Genomic DNA, 16,690 nt, shown 5'->3' with positions numbered 1-16,690 from the left:
GGACAGGAAACCACAAGTGGAAAAATTACAAGTGATAACTTGAAATCTGTTACGGTCTGAAGTATTGTCTAAAAGCTGTGTGCCATAAAATGTGCAAATATTTGAAGATTATAAAAGAAAGCAACAAAATCAAACCTGCCGTGAAACTGCCAGATGTACCAGTCTTCCCCGAATCCTTTAGAAAGATCAATATATGCGAAGTAAAGTTAAAGTAGTGTAACGTGAGTTCACGGGTATATGTTTTAAATTATCTTTCATTAGTATGTGTTGTATAGGTGTAAGTTCTTGTGTTCTTAAAATGTAGTTTTCTCTTCTATAGGTGGAGTGACACTGTGGATTAAGACACTTTGTAAAAAGATCCTCTTGTAGTTTTTACACTTAATCTTCAAAAACTTCACGTGCTGGAACAGTCTTCATGTTGTGGTATTTTGTACATTATGGTTTTTGTACAGTGCATCTGGATGAACCTTATCTGATGGCCTTCTGCTGTGGGTTCTCAAGGCTAGATTCGCTTACGGCTTCTAGATAGCTTTGTTTGCTCACAAGAGCCCGTATATTCATCTCAGCTCTCAGCACAGAATGGAAGCTCGCTGTGGAAGGTTCAAGTCACGCTTCTCTAAAGCAATACTGTCATGTCGCAATAATGTGCAACTTCATTTAGAGGGGAAATGTTCTGTGTACAGACTGTGGTTTTATTTGGGTTTCACACTGTAGCTCACAGGGTTTGCTTTGCATTTTATGAAAATTAAAGGAAGTCAAAGTGATTTCGTGTATGGTGACTAGAAATCAGTTGTACTTTTGACTTATTTCAGTACCATTACAGTTTCTGCTTCAGAGTGTTTTCTTTCCAATGTAAGAAACTCAGGAAACTTGAGTCTAAATATATTGAGGAAATCTGAAATGACTTTGGGTGGTTTCAGGCTTTTTGCAATCAGCCATTATTGCTGTCCTTCAGGGCAGGACACTGGCGAGGGAGGCAGTCATGAAGCTCTCATAATAATAATAATAATAATAATAATTTCAATTATCAAGTAGGAGAAAGGAAATTAAATCTATAGTCCTGCCATAGGCTACGTTGACTGCCTGAAATCCTTTGTCACTGGGGGTGCGGTGCATGGATTGGGGGAGGAAGGAATTCGGTAGTGTTACAGAACAAGAACTGTTCTGCTGAGGTAAACTTTCTGTCAACGTTCTCAATAACCTGTGAAGGCCACGATTCAGATGTGTTCCAGGGACTACTAATCTGTGCGCACAGCAGAAGTGATCTCTAATCTCACTGCAGCCTTGTGAATGCTGTTGCAATGAGCTGAGGGCTCCTTGCACGTCTGCCCTTTCCTGTTGCTCAATGTCTTATATTTTTAGGAGTGCAGCGAGCCCGGAGCATTGCGTGAGCCATTGGATTTTACACACACGCAGAAAAACGGTCCTCTTTCCTTGAAATTAATAAAGGAAAGTAATGGCGTTTCTAAAAATGCAGTTGTCACCGCAACAGGAAAAAAAAAAAGGCCAAACTGCTTTGGTTTGGTCTGCACAGCATTTTTTGATACAAACTAAGGTCCACCCCCCCCCCCCCCCCCCCCCCCGAGTGGCCCTCTTGAGCGATGAATAGTAGCGGCAGGCCTTGGAAGGTTTAATCAGGTATGATAAGTGAGTAGAGGGGGAGGGGCACAGGGATTAAAAAGAACACAGCGGAATCCAGGGTGGAGGACTCAAGGGTATTAATAACGAGGGCTCTAGTAGACAAGAGATGGAAACTGGTGTTTCTCACCCTGCTCTTAAGTTGACTGAAGTTGCACTGGATTTTTCTTTGGGGCAATTTTGCCCTTCGTGCCAGAGGCTGGTTCGCAGAATCTCCTGGTCGTGTTCACAGGAACCCCTTATCGGAGTTCTCTCTGGGCCTGTTATCCTTGCCTCTGTACATTCTCTGCTCGGCCTGTGATCACAGGAAGTGCAGCGGAAGGCAGTTGTTCTCCGTTGTCTCCGGTTCCAACGTGGGCTGATTGAGTGCAACGAGGGCAGGTCACTCTGACAGGATTCTCCCGTGGGGGTGTTGGAGGGGGCAGCGGGGAGAAAGAGCAGAGAAACATGAAGATCGGGGTTCGTTTTGCAATCAGCCACAGGTGAAAGGGATACACGCGTCATCTGAAATTGCGCCCGTCATTTCTGTATTACAAAGCACTTGCTCTGTAGTCATCCATTCTAAGGGCTTTTCACAATGTAATAATAAGGAGTCTGGGTTGTCGAGAGTTGCAGTTCTTCCACAAATGCTTTTGAGCCTTTCCTCGATAGGCGATTTAATCAAAGTTGTGAGACCAGTGCCCATGCAAGAGCAGTCGTTCAGTCAGTAAATACATGGCTAAGATGATTCCAGGTGATCGAGAAAGAAGGAGGTAGTAGAATGAAAGGTTTTCCATGACCAAGTTGAACTGATTTGTATTAATCTACAGTATATGTGATATTGCTTTACCCTCATTGAAGAAATAATTTTCTTACATTTAATTTCAAGTATGTGAGCAATATTTTAGAATGTATTTCCTTTCTGGAAAAGTTTGCTCTATTTTCTAATTAAAATATATACATGGAGCTGTGAAAATATACTGCTGAGTACCTGAGTCCACATACTTTTTAAGTTCATAGCATTGCTTTTGGTGTTTCTAACTCATATCAGTTTACCTAACAATAATTTGTAAGAGCAATGTTTTAAGAAGGAAAACATGTAAACTGTGATGTAAACATAATATTTTGCTTGGTATTACCTGCACTAATTTTTGCTAAATCCCAGGAAGTGGCTGTGTCTCTGGGGAGGTTGCGTTGCATTCCTTCCAAAGGGAAGCTCTCCTGTCTTTCAGGTTTTCTCATGTTCTTTGGGCCACATGGCTGACATCCAGGTTAATCTGAAGTTTTGTGGAATTTTGGGAGTTTTCTCCTTTGGCATTCTTTAACATGTGCACATTGACAGCTTTCCCCCAAATCCAGATCTTCTTCAAAGGCCCCTGTGTTGTAGCATCAGTAGACTTTTTTCCTTGGACTGCAGGAGATTAGCATGCTGTTCGATATCCTTTTTTTCTCTCTTTTTCTAACTTTAAGAAATCTAGCTTCTTTGGAATGTCGAGTAAAGAGGTGAGTTATTTTTGTCTCGATACAAACACTCGTCTCTGTTTGTTTACATCTAAAGGTGGAGCTTCTCAAGTACCAAGATATATTTTTAAATTTTTTTTCACATATCAACTTTTTTAAAAGTCAAAATGATCTTAGTTGTCATTCATATACATTTCTCTGTTCTGTTTTGCAATAAGTTAAATTCCCTGTTTTTATGGGGAATTCATAAGTAGGACAGGTAATAGATTTTAAATTTGTCATTGCTGAAACTTAGGGTAAAATGACTTTGTTCTTCACACACTGAAGCAGATTTGCTGAAAACAATATGAACAACTGTGTCTCATTCTAAGGAAAATGACATGATGATTTTCCAGCTACATTAATAAAGTGTGGATTTGGGTCCTCTGTCACATCACACCTTTAAATTATTACATAATGCACTTCATTATGTCATGCACAAAGTTAATGCTTTGCTCACTGATGGTAAGGCTTTAATTTGTTCAAACTACTTTGATTTAAGGCCTGCTGCTGTATATATTCATTGATACAGTATATACAGAACATATTGGAAAGCTGGAAAATAATTTTAAGAAAGAAAATTCTAGTGGTGGTGAAAATGATGTATATAAGTCATGTCAAAGGTATTTTTCTTTAATTTCTGTAATATTTTCATGTGAGATATACTGGCCATTAGAAACCTTGCATCTAATTTACCAGGTCTTCATGTCATTTTGCTGTTTTTGCTAACAGCAATTCAATTCTGATTTTTTTTTTTTTGGCTTAAATTTTGTTTAATGAGAAGAAGACAGCATTTCATGAACTTTCTTGGGGAGGGAAAAGTTTTTCGGTTCACTTCTTTCTACAGATGTGAGAGAAAGTCCGCTAAGAAGGCTGGCTGCCTAAGATGGGGATGGTGCTTCTTATTCTTAGCCCATTTTGTTGTGGTAGAAATCATACCCATCAGAAATGGGTATATGTATTTTTTTAATTCCTCCCCTGTTTTTTCCAAACATCTGTTTTAAACTGGCAGAGTAACATTACATTGTATAGTGTTTAGTCCTTGTTAAATATTACTTGCTTTACTGATGTACTTACTACCCATTGCAAGTAATTTGTTATGGTATTAAGAGTTTGTGTTGTTACTTCTTTGCATATAATTCTTCACATACCATTTTTCTGTGTGTCTGAATTGATGTAGTTTTCATCTCTGAATAATCCTATTCTACACTAACAATAAAAAACCTTTTCAATACAAGTATTCTACAAGAAAGACCAAAATTGGTTCTTGTAATAAGAATCCTGTTAAGCCGTTATGTTGATTATTTTTGTACATCTAGTCAGGTAGAAATAAATTTGCTTCTTTACCCTTTTGGTAAGAATGGTCTTCATACTGGCTGGAATTTCCTTGCTGCTTGATTTAATTCTCTTGACATTTATCTAATGGTAATTCATTATGGATAGTTAATCTTAGAGCAGACGTGTGTGTTTTTCATAGGACTTCCGTGCCATTGTAACACTACCCCTCAGACAATATTGTGATTTATTTTTAATGCTACAAATGGGATTAAGTGCCAGAGGAAGACAGATTGTGGACCACCTATTTGTCTTCTTTGGCTGCACAGCTTGTATTGGTGACATCACAAATGGCTTTTTTTAAATAAAAAAAAAAAGCGCAAAAAAAATTGTATATAAAGGACCTCTGACTTAGACATGACTGCATATGCATGGTATGCTCTATAGACTGGTCTGTGGCAGACTCTGTGTGTATTTTAGCTGAGGAAGCTGTGCTCTTCGTGAGTCGTTTTTTTTTTTTTTTTTTAAATTTTGACTTAATTTGCACTTGTTTACTTAGTGTTCATATTTTTTGAGCTGTCAGTGTAAAGCTAAATGTAAAAAGTATATGCATACTGGTTTGCCATAAGTTTCCCCCTTTTTATATTCACACTTTGTATCATTCAGTTGGACATCATTAATTCTGACTGTTGCCAGGGCTTTTCATTTGCTCTTGGTTAAGCGGGAAAGAGATTGGGATTAGCTGTATTTCCTTTCATCATGGCAACCCATTTAAACGTGGCAAACAAAGAAAGTGAGATGTGCCACACCATTGCTGGTGGATTCTGGGAGCTCAATTCTCTGCCTGGCTGATCACAGGGTATAGGGGGATGGGGCACGTTTGTTGGAGAGGCAGAAACCCCCACAGTGTAGCATATATGTGTGGCTGAATTATTAGGGGTCATCCGGGTAATGTAGTTTTAATAAACATTCTACCCTCCTCTGAAGAGCAATTGACTGTTTTGTCCCCTCCCACACATTTTATGAGGCTCTATGGGATGCTTCCAGTTGCATGTCTTGGTTGTCTGGCAATGCGTGGAATAGTTACCACTTTTTGGGTTTAATGGAAAATGAAGTGGCCATATATTTGCTTCCAATACAAAATGTAACCTCCTTTGTGTTCATGTGTTTTTACTTTAGTCTGTTATGGTTTTGCTTTCTTAGAGGGTACAGCAGTCCCACATCCACTAAACATTATTCAGTTTTCCTTTTCACACATTTCCTTTTGATAATTATTTTGTCTAGTTGCTTAGCTGACACTCATCTGAATTGGTTTTCTAAGTTGCCCATGTCCAAAGCTTGATATTTTACTGGTGGAGTTCAGGTTAAGTACTTAAGGATACAGTAGCTGGGTTCCTTCTGGGTCTTGAACTTAGAATTTGCATCTGTGTTCTTAATCGTTGAGGTACCTGCTGCCTTCCTACATGCCCCTTCACAGAGTAACACTGAAACTAAGTTAGGGCATTCTGTTATTTTAACCACATTTTATCTCTTAAATACAGTTTACATTCCATTCCCAGACATAAACAATAAAATAAAGTGCAAACAAAAATCCGAACTTAAAGGGAAAAAAGACATTTATAAACAATAGTGGATAAAAATGTGCTCAGCAAATCCTTAACACATGTCAATTTTTAAAAAAAATTTAAATGGTGAAACACAAACAGTATGGTTCATTCCATACTGCATTTTATCTTAAGCATGGAGTTGGGTTAGAGCCATTTCTGATTAGAATTACCTGGCTACTAAAAACTCCATTAACGTTGTACGGTTATGGAATGAGTGGCTTTTCCCATTTGGGTCTCCTGCATATTGAAAAGAGTTAAGATTTGCTCTGCTGAGAAGTGTAGGCAGGGGAGTAATGAAATTGTGTCTCTTAGTTTGACATTGAATAAGCAAGAATTTGAATCAGTTTGACCTTGTAAATTAGCTTACGGTTTCAGTACCGTTAGCCTGGATTCGAGGTGAAATTCAGATAGAATGAAAACATCATACTCCATTATTGATTTTGTTTCGTAATGTTATTAATTTAAAATGTCTACTGATGACCTTTGAAATGTTGTGGGGTTACAGGTCTTCACTGCTATTGAGTCACGTACATTTTAGGTTGTGGTCGGGGTTATGCCGTCATTATGCATTCATTGTGTGCAGCTTCTGCTTTTTTGCCGACGAACAGTTTGACAGATGGCCGTGATGATTAAGCCTCCTCTTCCACTGTGCTGAAGGTTGTGGCCAAACAGATCGTTCTGAATGCTGGGTTCAGTGCAGCCCCTGCATATTTTTATCTGAAAGTAATCCACCAAATGTCTTTCTTTATTCCTGTCATCTTTATTTATTGATGAAAAGGCCCTCAGAATATTTTGGTCATGGGAAGAGATGTTGAGGTATTACCTCCCTTCCAGTTTAAGACTGCTGGACCTATAAGTGGCCACTTGGTTACCAGTCTTTCTGTGTGTGCACAAGAGAGAGACCTGTTCTCTTTATATATTTTTCTTCAAGTGGTTGGTTATTTGCTGATACGAATGATGTGACTTGTCTGGGGGAACTTTGATAGTGTCTCCTTTCATGGGAAAGGAGGAGACATGGGGAGGAAGGTCGATCTGTGGCTGCCAATGAACAGTATGCGTGTTTCAATAACTGGGCGATGTTAAACTGCACTAGAAGCGTGGGGCACTTAAGAATAAACTGGCACAGTTTGTCCTGTTCTGTATGTAGGTCCAAAGTGGTGTTGAGTTGGCTTACCACCCCTCCCCAAGTCTCCATGAGCTTTCATTAAGGAAATTGATTGTCCTGTCCATTTCAAAAGCACAGTATATTTTATTAAGTAAGTTCCTAAATTAACACAATAATGGAAAAGGAATGCAGCAATAAAAAGAAGGGAGGGGTGGTGGCAAAATAGTGATTTGAATTGATTGGGACAGGAGCACGGAGAATGGCTTCCAGCTATGAGAGCAGTTTGTCGTCTTTTGACAGCGCACTGACATTGTAACGTCTTGCTCATTCACTTGAAGGTTTTAAAATAATTTTTCAATATATGTATAATTGCAGTTTTTTTTTTAAATTAGTCAGGAATATGCTATTGTCTTTCCTCACATTTGTCCTAACTTGGTAAAAAGCTTTGTGAAACTTAGTATACATCATAAACTTTTTTAACATGGGTTAATAAACACTCAATTCCTGGTGGAAGTTATGTAATGAGAAATATGTTTTTTCCTCAGAATTGCAGTTTTAGAGATTGAATGGATTTTTCTTTAATACCAAGTTTATTGAAAAATATAAACCCCATTTGTTGTTTTGTGGAGGAGTTTAGGATCTACTTCTTAGTTTTTTCTTTGCTATTAGTATTTATTATACTGCTACATTTGAACCCATTTTAAGTCTTAGATGCTTGAAAGCAGTGCCATTTGGCTTTTTGTGTGGGTGTGTATTACCTGTTCCTTTGTCCCTTATTTTCTTTAATTTTTTTTGGCTCAGTTTAAAACTATTTTATAAATGCATATTTTTTTTTTTCTTTATTAAGAATACTGCTGTTTCAAACCCCTAAGGGACTAGAAGCTGCCAGGGATGAATTTGCTTTGGGGTCACTCTCATCGGCCAGGTCCGCCTTCACACTGCATCAGCTCAAGTGTTTTCAGTTGACTGTTGCTCAGTAATTATAAAGAGAATACTACGGTCTGCTTCTGGAGAGTTGTGGAAAGTTAAGTACAAGCTCTGTGCGGTTTTTCAGTTTTTTCGGGAATGACGGACTTTGTTTCAGTATTTAACTTTTCCTCCGTGCTCGGTGGCAGAAGTGATGGCAACTTTTTAAACCCGAGACTGTGCCGCTCTTATTTTTAATTAAGGAGCGGATCCTGTGACTGGAGAGCACTTACCTGAAGGCTGCATGTTGTGGTCGGGGCTGGTCTCAGATATGATATGCTGCAGCAGGCGGTGACCGTTTAATGATGGTGAAAACTGCGCAGCTCATGTTTCTCCATGCAGAGGAGGACCTCTGCCATTCCAATGCGAGACACAAAGATGCGTTTGAGCACGAATGCCTCAACTGCCCAGCTAGAGCTCTTAGGCATTCGGCATCTGGTTTCGAGGTCGTGTTTTACTTTGCCTGCTTTCACAAACCTGTGGACTCTCAGGACCAGTGCTAGCAATGCTGGAAAATTCATAATCGGAGTTGATACCTTCAATTTCAGTTACAAGATTTACAGTAGCAGGCAGCTTAGTCTCTGATGGGTTCTGGTAAAATTGCTTATATCATTCTGTATTCTAATTAGGGCTTCTGTAGCAAAGGATGAAAAGGGTTTTGTGCACTGATTGATCTGCACTTTAACAAGATCCTCTGATTGTCACAGTCTCTCGGTTTCGGACCACAAAGAACAAGTCCCTATACGCTCCTGGTCATATGTAATTTAGATAACCAGCAACAGTGGCAAATGTGAGAAACCTTTGCCACATGTGTCATGTATTCCAGAGAATTTTTAATTTTTTTTAATGACAGTTTTTACAGATCGATACTGTTTTTCCCTGAGTAGTTAACTGCATTGTGCTAAAAATGAAATGAGATTAAAATGAAGCAAATTAATTCAGTCTCTTTAAAGTGAAGGGACTACTGTCGTTTGACACACATTTAACAAAAGGAAATGTTTGTTTGAAAACAAACTGACCTGCTTTTGCTTATATTGTTGACTTTGTCCTATTGGTGGCTGTCTCAAATGTCAAGTCTTTTTTCAGTGCAGTGACAGTGGGCCTAGAAATGCCTGTGGATTTATTTTTTAGCTTATGGTAGAAATTAAATTTGTATAAAGCTGCCTTAAAGGCGTTATTGTTGGAAACAAATTGATATCGCATGTTATGTATTTTTACAGTTGATGCAATTCACTGTCGTAAATAACACTTTCTCTGTAATTATTTGATTTGTCACTTTTTAGTAAAGTCATACTGGAACATTGAATCATCTCAGGACTTTCAGTTGCTGATACGGAGTCCTTGCTGTTAATCTGTTTTGTAACTCTAATTTGAGATTTTTACAACAGATCCATCAAGCTTTGAAGAAAAGACAGTCCTGTGCAGATTTGAGTAATAACACTAGAATCATGATTGTTTTTTGCCTTTGATTTAACACTTGCATAATGGCATTTAACACTTGCATAATACAGCTGAAACTCTCCATTAGAATATGGAGCATTTACTCTTTCGGATACTGAGAACCATTATGTTTGTCGTACGCACTCTGCTGTGTTGTTTGTAAAGTTAGTTGATTGATAAAACTAGTTTTGAGGTAACCAATTTGCAGCGTGGCATTTGAGTGTTCGGAGTACATGGATTATTGCATGTGGGGCATTTTCTCTTTTTAAGCAGGTTTTTCTTTGAACAGGATGTTTAGGCCAGTTTTGAAGATGGTGGACTATAAATTGAAATGAACACCCCCTTTTTTCATTCATGCGTTGCTGTAACCAGCAATTACCATTCCTCTCTCTTTTCTGTGTCGTGTCGTGATGTGCTTTGCATTTACTTTTCCTTCTTTTTGCTGTGGCAGATATGGTCCGAAAAAAGAATCCCCCTTTGAGAAGCTTTGGTGCTGAGGAGGAGGCAGGAGAAGTATTGTCTGCGGAGACCACAGGTGCCGAGAGCGAGGACGTGGGAGCGCAGAGAGGGAGTCGAAGTCGGGACCTCGGTGCGACTCACATGCAAGAGGAGCCGAGCCAGAGCGATGGTGCGCTGGTGCCAGACAGGGAGGAGGATCAGTACGCGCTTGTCTCGAAGCCCTCTCCCGCCATCAAAAGAGACTTGAAAAGCGTGGCGGCAGGGAGCGAGCGGCCTGGCTCCAATTATGAAAGCCACAAGAAGGGAGGAAATGTTCCGTCCTTCCCCCGTGATGAGGTGACGGACAGAAATATGCTGGCGCTCTCATCCCCAGCTGCCGGGGGAGTCTGCGACAGGCCGGAGTCTCCGGCGAGATCGGAAGCAGATGAGTGCGAGGGCCGGGCCAGCAGCCTGGCCGGCGACCCAGGGGAGAGCGGAACAGGCAGGGACAATGGGGAGGGGCTACGATGCTCGCCGGGTGCTCATGCAGACAGTGCTGGTGGTGTTGCTGGTCAGGGCTGTGCCAGCAATGGAGAGGACAGGGAGGCCCCTGACAGCCCCTCGGTGCCTTCGGCTGTGGCTTCCGTCACCGAGGTGGCTGCGGAAAGGCCCAGGATGCCCTCTCAGTTCCTTCATCTGTGCAGGAACAGCGAGGGCACTGGCGACACCTCAACTTCGCCCTCCGTGGACCATGGCGCACGCCCGCCCTCATCCCCCAAGCTGCAGGACTTCAAGTGCAACATCTGTGGGTATGGTTACTATGGCAACGACCCCACGGACCTGATCAAACACTTCCGCAAGTATCACTTGGGCCTGCACAACCGCACAAGGCAGGATGTGGAGCTGGACACTAAAATCCTGGCGCTGCATAACATGGTGCAGTTCTCGGCTCAGGCCCACACCAAAGAAATACCCCGTCTGCACACTCAAGGCATCCTTCCTGGGGTGCTGCAAGACACGGGTGCTCCCAGGCCCATGCTGGTCAATGGTACCTACGATGTGCAGGTAACTGCATTCCTCAGCCACCCATGAAATATACTGTGTCTCCAGAAACAGCCACTCAAGCACCTGTGCAAGCAGAGGCAGTTGTGTTTCCCACTCTGAAGCCTGGCACAAACAGCCTACTAACGTGTGCCAATCGGTTATCGCCCCTCTGCTCCACACTGTTCCAGTGCCCAGTGTCTTAAAAGCCAATCTTATCAAAGTGACTGGCACGCTTCGCCATGTCTTTTTTTGTCTGTCATTTTTTGGACTTGCGTAGGTTGAAGTAGATTGAAACCACATTCCGTGAGCAGGTAATGGGGCAAAATGTGATGGTCACTTTGGATAGAGGAAAACATGTACGTGGGCTAAAGACTAAAACTGAAGGTCATGTGATTTGGCACAGAGATTCTCCCAAGTGCGGTCAAGTAAATGTTGGGACAGTTTTGTCTCCAATTAGATGTATAAGGAGGTTTGGGAAAACTTTGTTCAGCTTTACTGGACAAACTGGTCCACACACTAATTTATTAGAATGATTTACTATAAAAAATAAATGGAACTGACTTGAATGTACTGAGTGAAGTTTATTAGACATTTACTAATAAGTAATAATAATAAGTAGTTTTAAAGTAGAGCTGTCTTAGGGAATTAGGGAATTGGATTTATGCATTAGTTTTTCAGAATTTTGTAATTTCTCTTTTGTTGCTTATAGATGGTAAAACCTTACTTTTCAAGAATGGCTACATAAGAACAAAACATCTTCCTATTAGTATAGGCTTGATTTAATTCAACGCTGAACCAGTATTAACACTGTTCAGCTTCTGAAAGTTTATTTACCTTCTTCCTCCATGAAGAAACAGATTGTGGCAGTTTTTTGGATTTTTGAAAATATGTTTAGGTTGTATTGATTGCTGGGTGTATTTAACCTTTAGTACTTTTTGGCTCTTATACGCTTTATTTTATAGTATATTGATCCGTACGAAGCTCCTAAAGGTATGCTGAGCAGAGATCTCTGAGGTCGTCTTTAAATCATGTTAGCAACGTAAATGTGCCTCTGTGACTCTGGTGAAGCAAGCTATTGATTGTAGTGATGCACTTTAATCACTTGTAAAGCAGCGGCTGTGGTGAGAGTCTCTAGGTCAGTTAAACTGCACAAATTTCATCTGTATTTTTTAAAAAGATTTCAGATTGACGGCTGTACATTGATCATAAGTATCCTAAGTACATGCTCAACAGCTTCCCACTTAATTTTGTCTAAGTTTTATTCAGTTAAATTTTGTCAAGTAAAATTTTTAGAAAAGCATTATTATGAAATATAGAAAACGTTATTTAGTATAGAGGTGGCATTAAGAGTTTGAAAAAGGAAAATGCAGCCTCCGAAGCAAGTAGAAATGTGTCTGTCAGTCTTGAAAGTGAGTCTAGGGAGGGGTTTAAGGTTTATATTCTTTTTCTTACTTGCTCATCTTCTCTGTTTATGCCCCAGTGACATCTTTCCATCAAAAGCCATATCTTGGAAACCTTCTGCCTTTTTCTTTTCATATTCTGCGACATTTGACACCATCGTACTGCTCTTTGAATCCATTTCTGCCTTCTGCAGCAGCAGTGGCTGTTGGAGTGAGAGAAAAGAGAAGTACAGGGGCCTACAGGAGAATTTAAACCCTCCGCTGCCGTCCCGACCCTTAATGATGCACCACCACCTTCACCACAGCCCCTTCTCGAGGCTGAGTGCCATACGTTCACGCCTAAAACCGTCCGTTGATGCAAAGGCCTGCTAATCTCTTCAGAACCCCTGGGACTGACGTCAAGGCAAAAGGCTCTTTGTCCGCCCAGTAAGCCTGGCTCTGTCAGGAATCCAGGCCTATTCCACTTGGGATGAGTCATTGTGTGGTTCCAACATGAGCGGCTAACTGCTCGACAGGGCCCTCCGTGCATTTACGGCACAGATGCATTACTCCAGCGCTCCTCAATCAATACTCTAATCCTTTTCCAGAAAGCTCTCTCGCTTGCAGTATTACATTATAAACGTTGTGTTTTTAATGGACAAAATCAATTCATTTGCAATATGTAAGAGGGTTCCCAGCTTTTGAACTTCGAGTAAATGTGCTGCCATGTCAATTCTTTTTGGGAAGGAAGTCAGTTCTTTGGTTTTAGAACTTCTTGTTGGTAAATAAAATGTATAGCAGTCACTGCATTGTTTATCTGAGTTTCTGATATTTTTTAAATTGCATTTCTATTCATTAATTTGTCCCTGAGAGGCAGGTGGACCAAAAGACAAATGAAAAAGCCTTAATCTTGTGCAGGGAGGTCGTGCAGTGTAGAATGAACTGGTGAAAGCACCTGGAATTTTGATAGATTTTTGTAATGATGATTATGCTGGTTATCCTTAAGGCTCCATGCCATTACTGAGAGACATGAAGAGGAGCAGAGTGTAGTTTGCACAGACACTGGCTTTGCTGTACACACCCATTTCATCCCTTTTTAAAGTCTTTCTCCTGTTCATGCTACTACATGTGCCTCTTTCCAGTCCTCTCTGTGTACACTTCTGCACATTTATACATGCACCCTTTTAGTCTTGGGTGTTCAGGGGATACTGGAACAGGTTAAAGTACTCATTTATGCAGCATTGTATGTCTTTGTGGGAATTTGGCAAATCCTGCTTTCTGAGTGCTTTATTGTAGCCCATAGTTTTCATCCCACTTCAAGACAGTGCATTTTTTGATGGGTGGTATGGGAAAAAAAAATGTCAGCTGTAAATCTTTAGCTGTATAAATGTTTTGTTGAAGTATTACAATTAATTTCCCTGAAAGAGTTGTTATTTTCAAAGTGATTTAACTACGCGTTTGCAATAGTAGATATCGAGGATGTTACAAACTTTAAGTTCAGGCCATGCTATTGCACATCAGATGTCAGTATTATGGTTTGCTTTATATGTAAAATTTTTTCAGCTACTAAAACAGAAATGAGTTAAAGACTATTGGATTATTTTGACAGCTACTTAAAATAGCTATATACTAGCAATACACCAAAGAAAATGTCCTACATTTACCAGAGTATTACGAGATGTTGTTATATAGGGTCAGAACTTGTAAAATGTTTCGAAAATATGATTGTTAATTGCACTTTTTTGCTTGAATGAGGTGAAAATTTTTGTGCGTTGAAACTGAAAACTGATTTGTTATTACCCGGTGAAAGCTGGGGGAGGAGACAGTCATAGAGCATCTACTGAAAACAGCAACTCAATTTATTTCAAATAGGAGGTAATGACCAGATGTTGGATGAGTTTGTCGGCACAGTTTTCTGTGTGGTTTGCTCTTGAATTCAACAGCCATGTTTAAAATTCAAGTGGCGTATTTAACTCCAGTATTACTTGAAAATAAGGAGGATCTGGCACTTTTTTTTTTAAATATGCTACAGGGCCATTTCATTGTTTATCCCACCACATAATTTCGTACCCCCCCCAATTAAGGAGTCTGGTTTTGTACTCAAGGAAATGCTTACAATAATATGATAAATATTTTTTGAAAGTTTCATTTATGCCTTTTGCTTTTTTTAAGTCAATTAATGAGCTTTATTTTTATTAGTTGATCTTCAATGTTTGTTTTTCTAGGTGGTACAGTGAATACCATTTTTCCCCCCCCCCCAGACACACAAAGCTACAGTATCTTCTGATTGTATGAAGGCCTTATTACAACAGCTGAGGGATTTTATAGTGTCTTGTCATATAGTGTAGTTAAACTGTGTAGCTGATAGGCTTACATGGCTCACCACAGAAAGGGTGGTGGCGCATAGGTGAAAGAGATAAATGCAGAGGTTTACGGAAACACTGGAAGACTGAAGAATTAATAAACGCAAGAAAATTTTTTTTCTGTTAAAGCACACTTATATGATGGGGTTTCTTTGTAACGCACATATTCTGATTCATCCTGAAATATAAATGCAATGAAATATACAAATGTATAAAATCTGCATGAATATAAGCCTTGAGTTTGACTCTTCCACGTAGAATTAATCGTGGAATTTAATACAATGAATTAATCGTGGAATTTAATGCAATGAATCATAATTTTTTAAATGAAGGGACTTGATCTGTGTTGAAACATAATGCTTCCTACTCTTTCAGACATGTTGGGTATACATTTCATACTGCTCACACCCTGCTAATTATATGCAACTTGCTATACCTGTAGTTCCTGATAAGGAGATATTATAACAAGGGAACTGTGATGGGTTATCGCCTCATATGCTCTTTAGGTCACTCAGGTCAACATCTAGGATTTGAGCTACAATGTGCAGGTCATCAGTTTAATAAGATTCAGAACTCTTCACTAATAAGACAGCATTTTTTTTTCGCATAAATGTGAGTACATTTTGAGCATTTTCAGCACTGTTCATTTGATCAGTAATATGTTGTACTGTAAAATACATATTAAATTTGAAACCTGTTTGTCACACACATTGAAAGCAGTTTTTAAAACACTAATTCCAAGAAAGTTTTTTTTTTAAACATTTTTATGTAATTTCTAATGTACTTGCTTATGTTGTAAAAATGCATCCGTAAAAATGTTAAGATGAATTTTTGCTCTGGATATTTATAGCTTGACACAATGATACCACACTAACAGTGGGTAAAGACCTTAAAATCCTCAGAATTTAAAGCAGAGAAAGAAAGAGGATTAAGTCTGAAGAAAATAAAAATCATGACAACTGGCACAGCAGCAAATTTTAGTATTGATAATAAAAGAATTTGACAACTTTTGTGTTTTCATCAGTGATCCATAGTAAGGTGTCCTGCAGTCAGGAGATACTGTATACTGAAGATGAGCAGCGGGCAGAGCTGAGATATTCTTAACTATAATGCTTATGAAAGTTTAAGGAAAAGGATGATGTCCAGCAACCAGATGACTGTGCTTATCTTTCAATACTAAGGGCACAAATGGAGGACAGACCTTTCTCAAAGTGCTCTGCCAATGTGGTCGCCAAAATTAAACATCAGTTTGATGGCACTCAAAATTTTTAATGCTATATTATTTCTCTTCAGTTAAATTTTTCAGCTTTTTTGTTGAGTTGCCATTTTCTTTAAGAAAAATAGTTGCTTTCACTTACTAACTAGGTGACTGACACTCTTCCACAATGTCTTTTAGTGGTCTTTTAATTCTATTTTTTTTCCTTGAAACTTTGTTGGCTGCTTTAAGAACAGCAGAAAGCAGCATATGAGTTATTTAAAAAAAAGAAAAAAAATCTTTGAAAAGCAAGTTTTTCCAAGTTGCGTTTGTTCTGATGTGAACGATTCTGGATTCCACTTTCAGTCAAATGTGGTCCTGACTTTGATCCGTCAAATGTATACAGTTCACCGATATCCAAGGCCCTCGCACCTTGCTTGTGCTCATTTGTCAGGTAACTGTGGGTGAAGACTCCTCATCCCTTGGTGTTTGAGAAGCACTCAGATACAGCTGGGATTTACACTGTTTGCACAGGTGGATTGATTTAGTTCCTTACGTAAACACGTCTGAGAGAGAGGTGAACATGTTCCCATCGTATTTATAAGATGGCACCCAAAGATTACCCCTTTTCTTTTAAGCTGTTTGGACTTCTAACAGACGTTTTACTGCTCCGTTAAAGTTGAAAAGCTGACTCTTAACTGTTATGGGTGTTGTCTTTACCTAGGTCCCTTGGTATCACTTTATTTATTTATATATATATA

General features: G+C 39.5%; 1 protein-coding gene across 3 annotated transcripts in view; it reads left to right on the top strand.

Annotated features, from left to right (window-relative positions):
- trps1 (trichorhinophalangeal syndrome I) overlaps window positions 1–16,690 on the top strand; it is a 91,504-nt gene that overhangs the window by 14,191 nt on the left and 60,623 nt on the right. For all 3 annotated transcript variants that reach the window (XM_018731955.2, XM_018731957.2, XM_018731956.2), the window contains exon 2: window positions 9,962–11,013. In XM_018731955.2, the coding sequence (XP_018587471.1) occupies window positions 9,962–11,013 (1,052 nt within the window). The remainder of the gene's footprint in view (window positions 1–9,961; window positions 11,014–16,690) is intronic.

Source organism: Scleropages formosus, chromosome 23 (genome assembly GCF_900964775.1).
Source record: "Scleropages formosus chromosome 23, fSclFor1.1, whole genome shotgun sequence".
In the NCBI taxonomy this organism is placed as follows: Eukaryota; Metazoa; Chordata; class Actinopteri; order Osteoglossiformes; family Osteoglossidae; genus Scleropages; species Scleropages formosus.
Note: the sequence above shows the minus strand (reverse complement) of the source record. Positions and strands in the feature narration are given on the sequence as shown.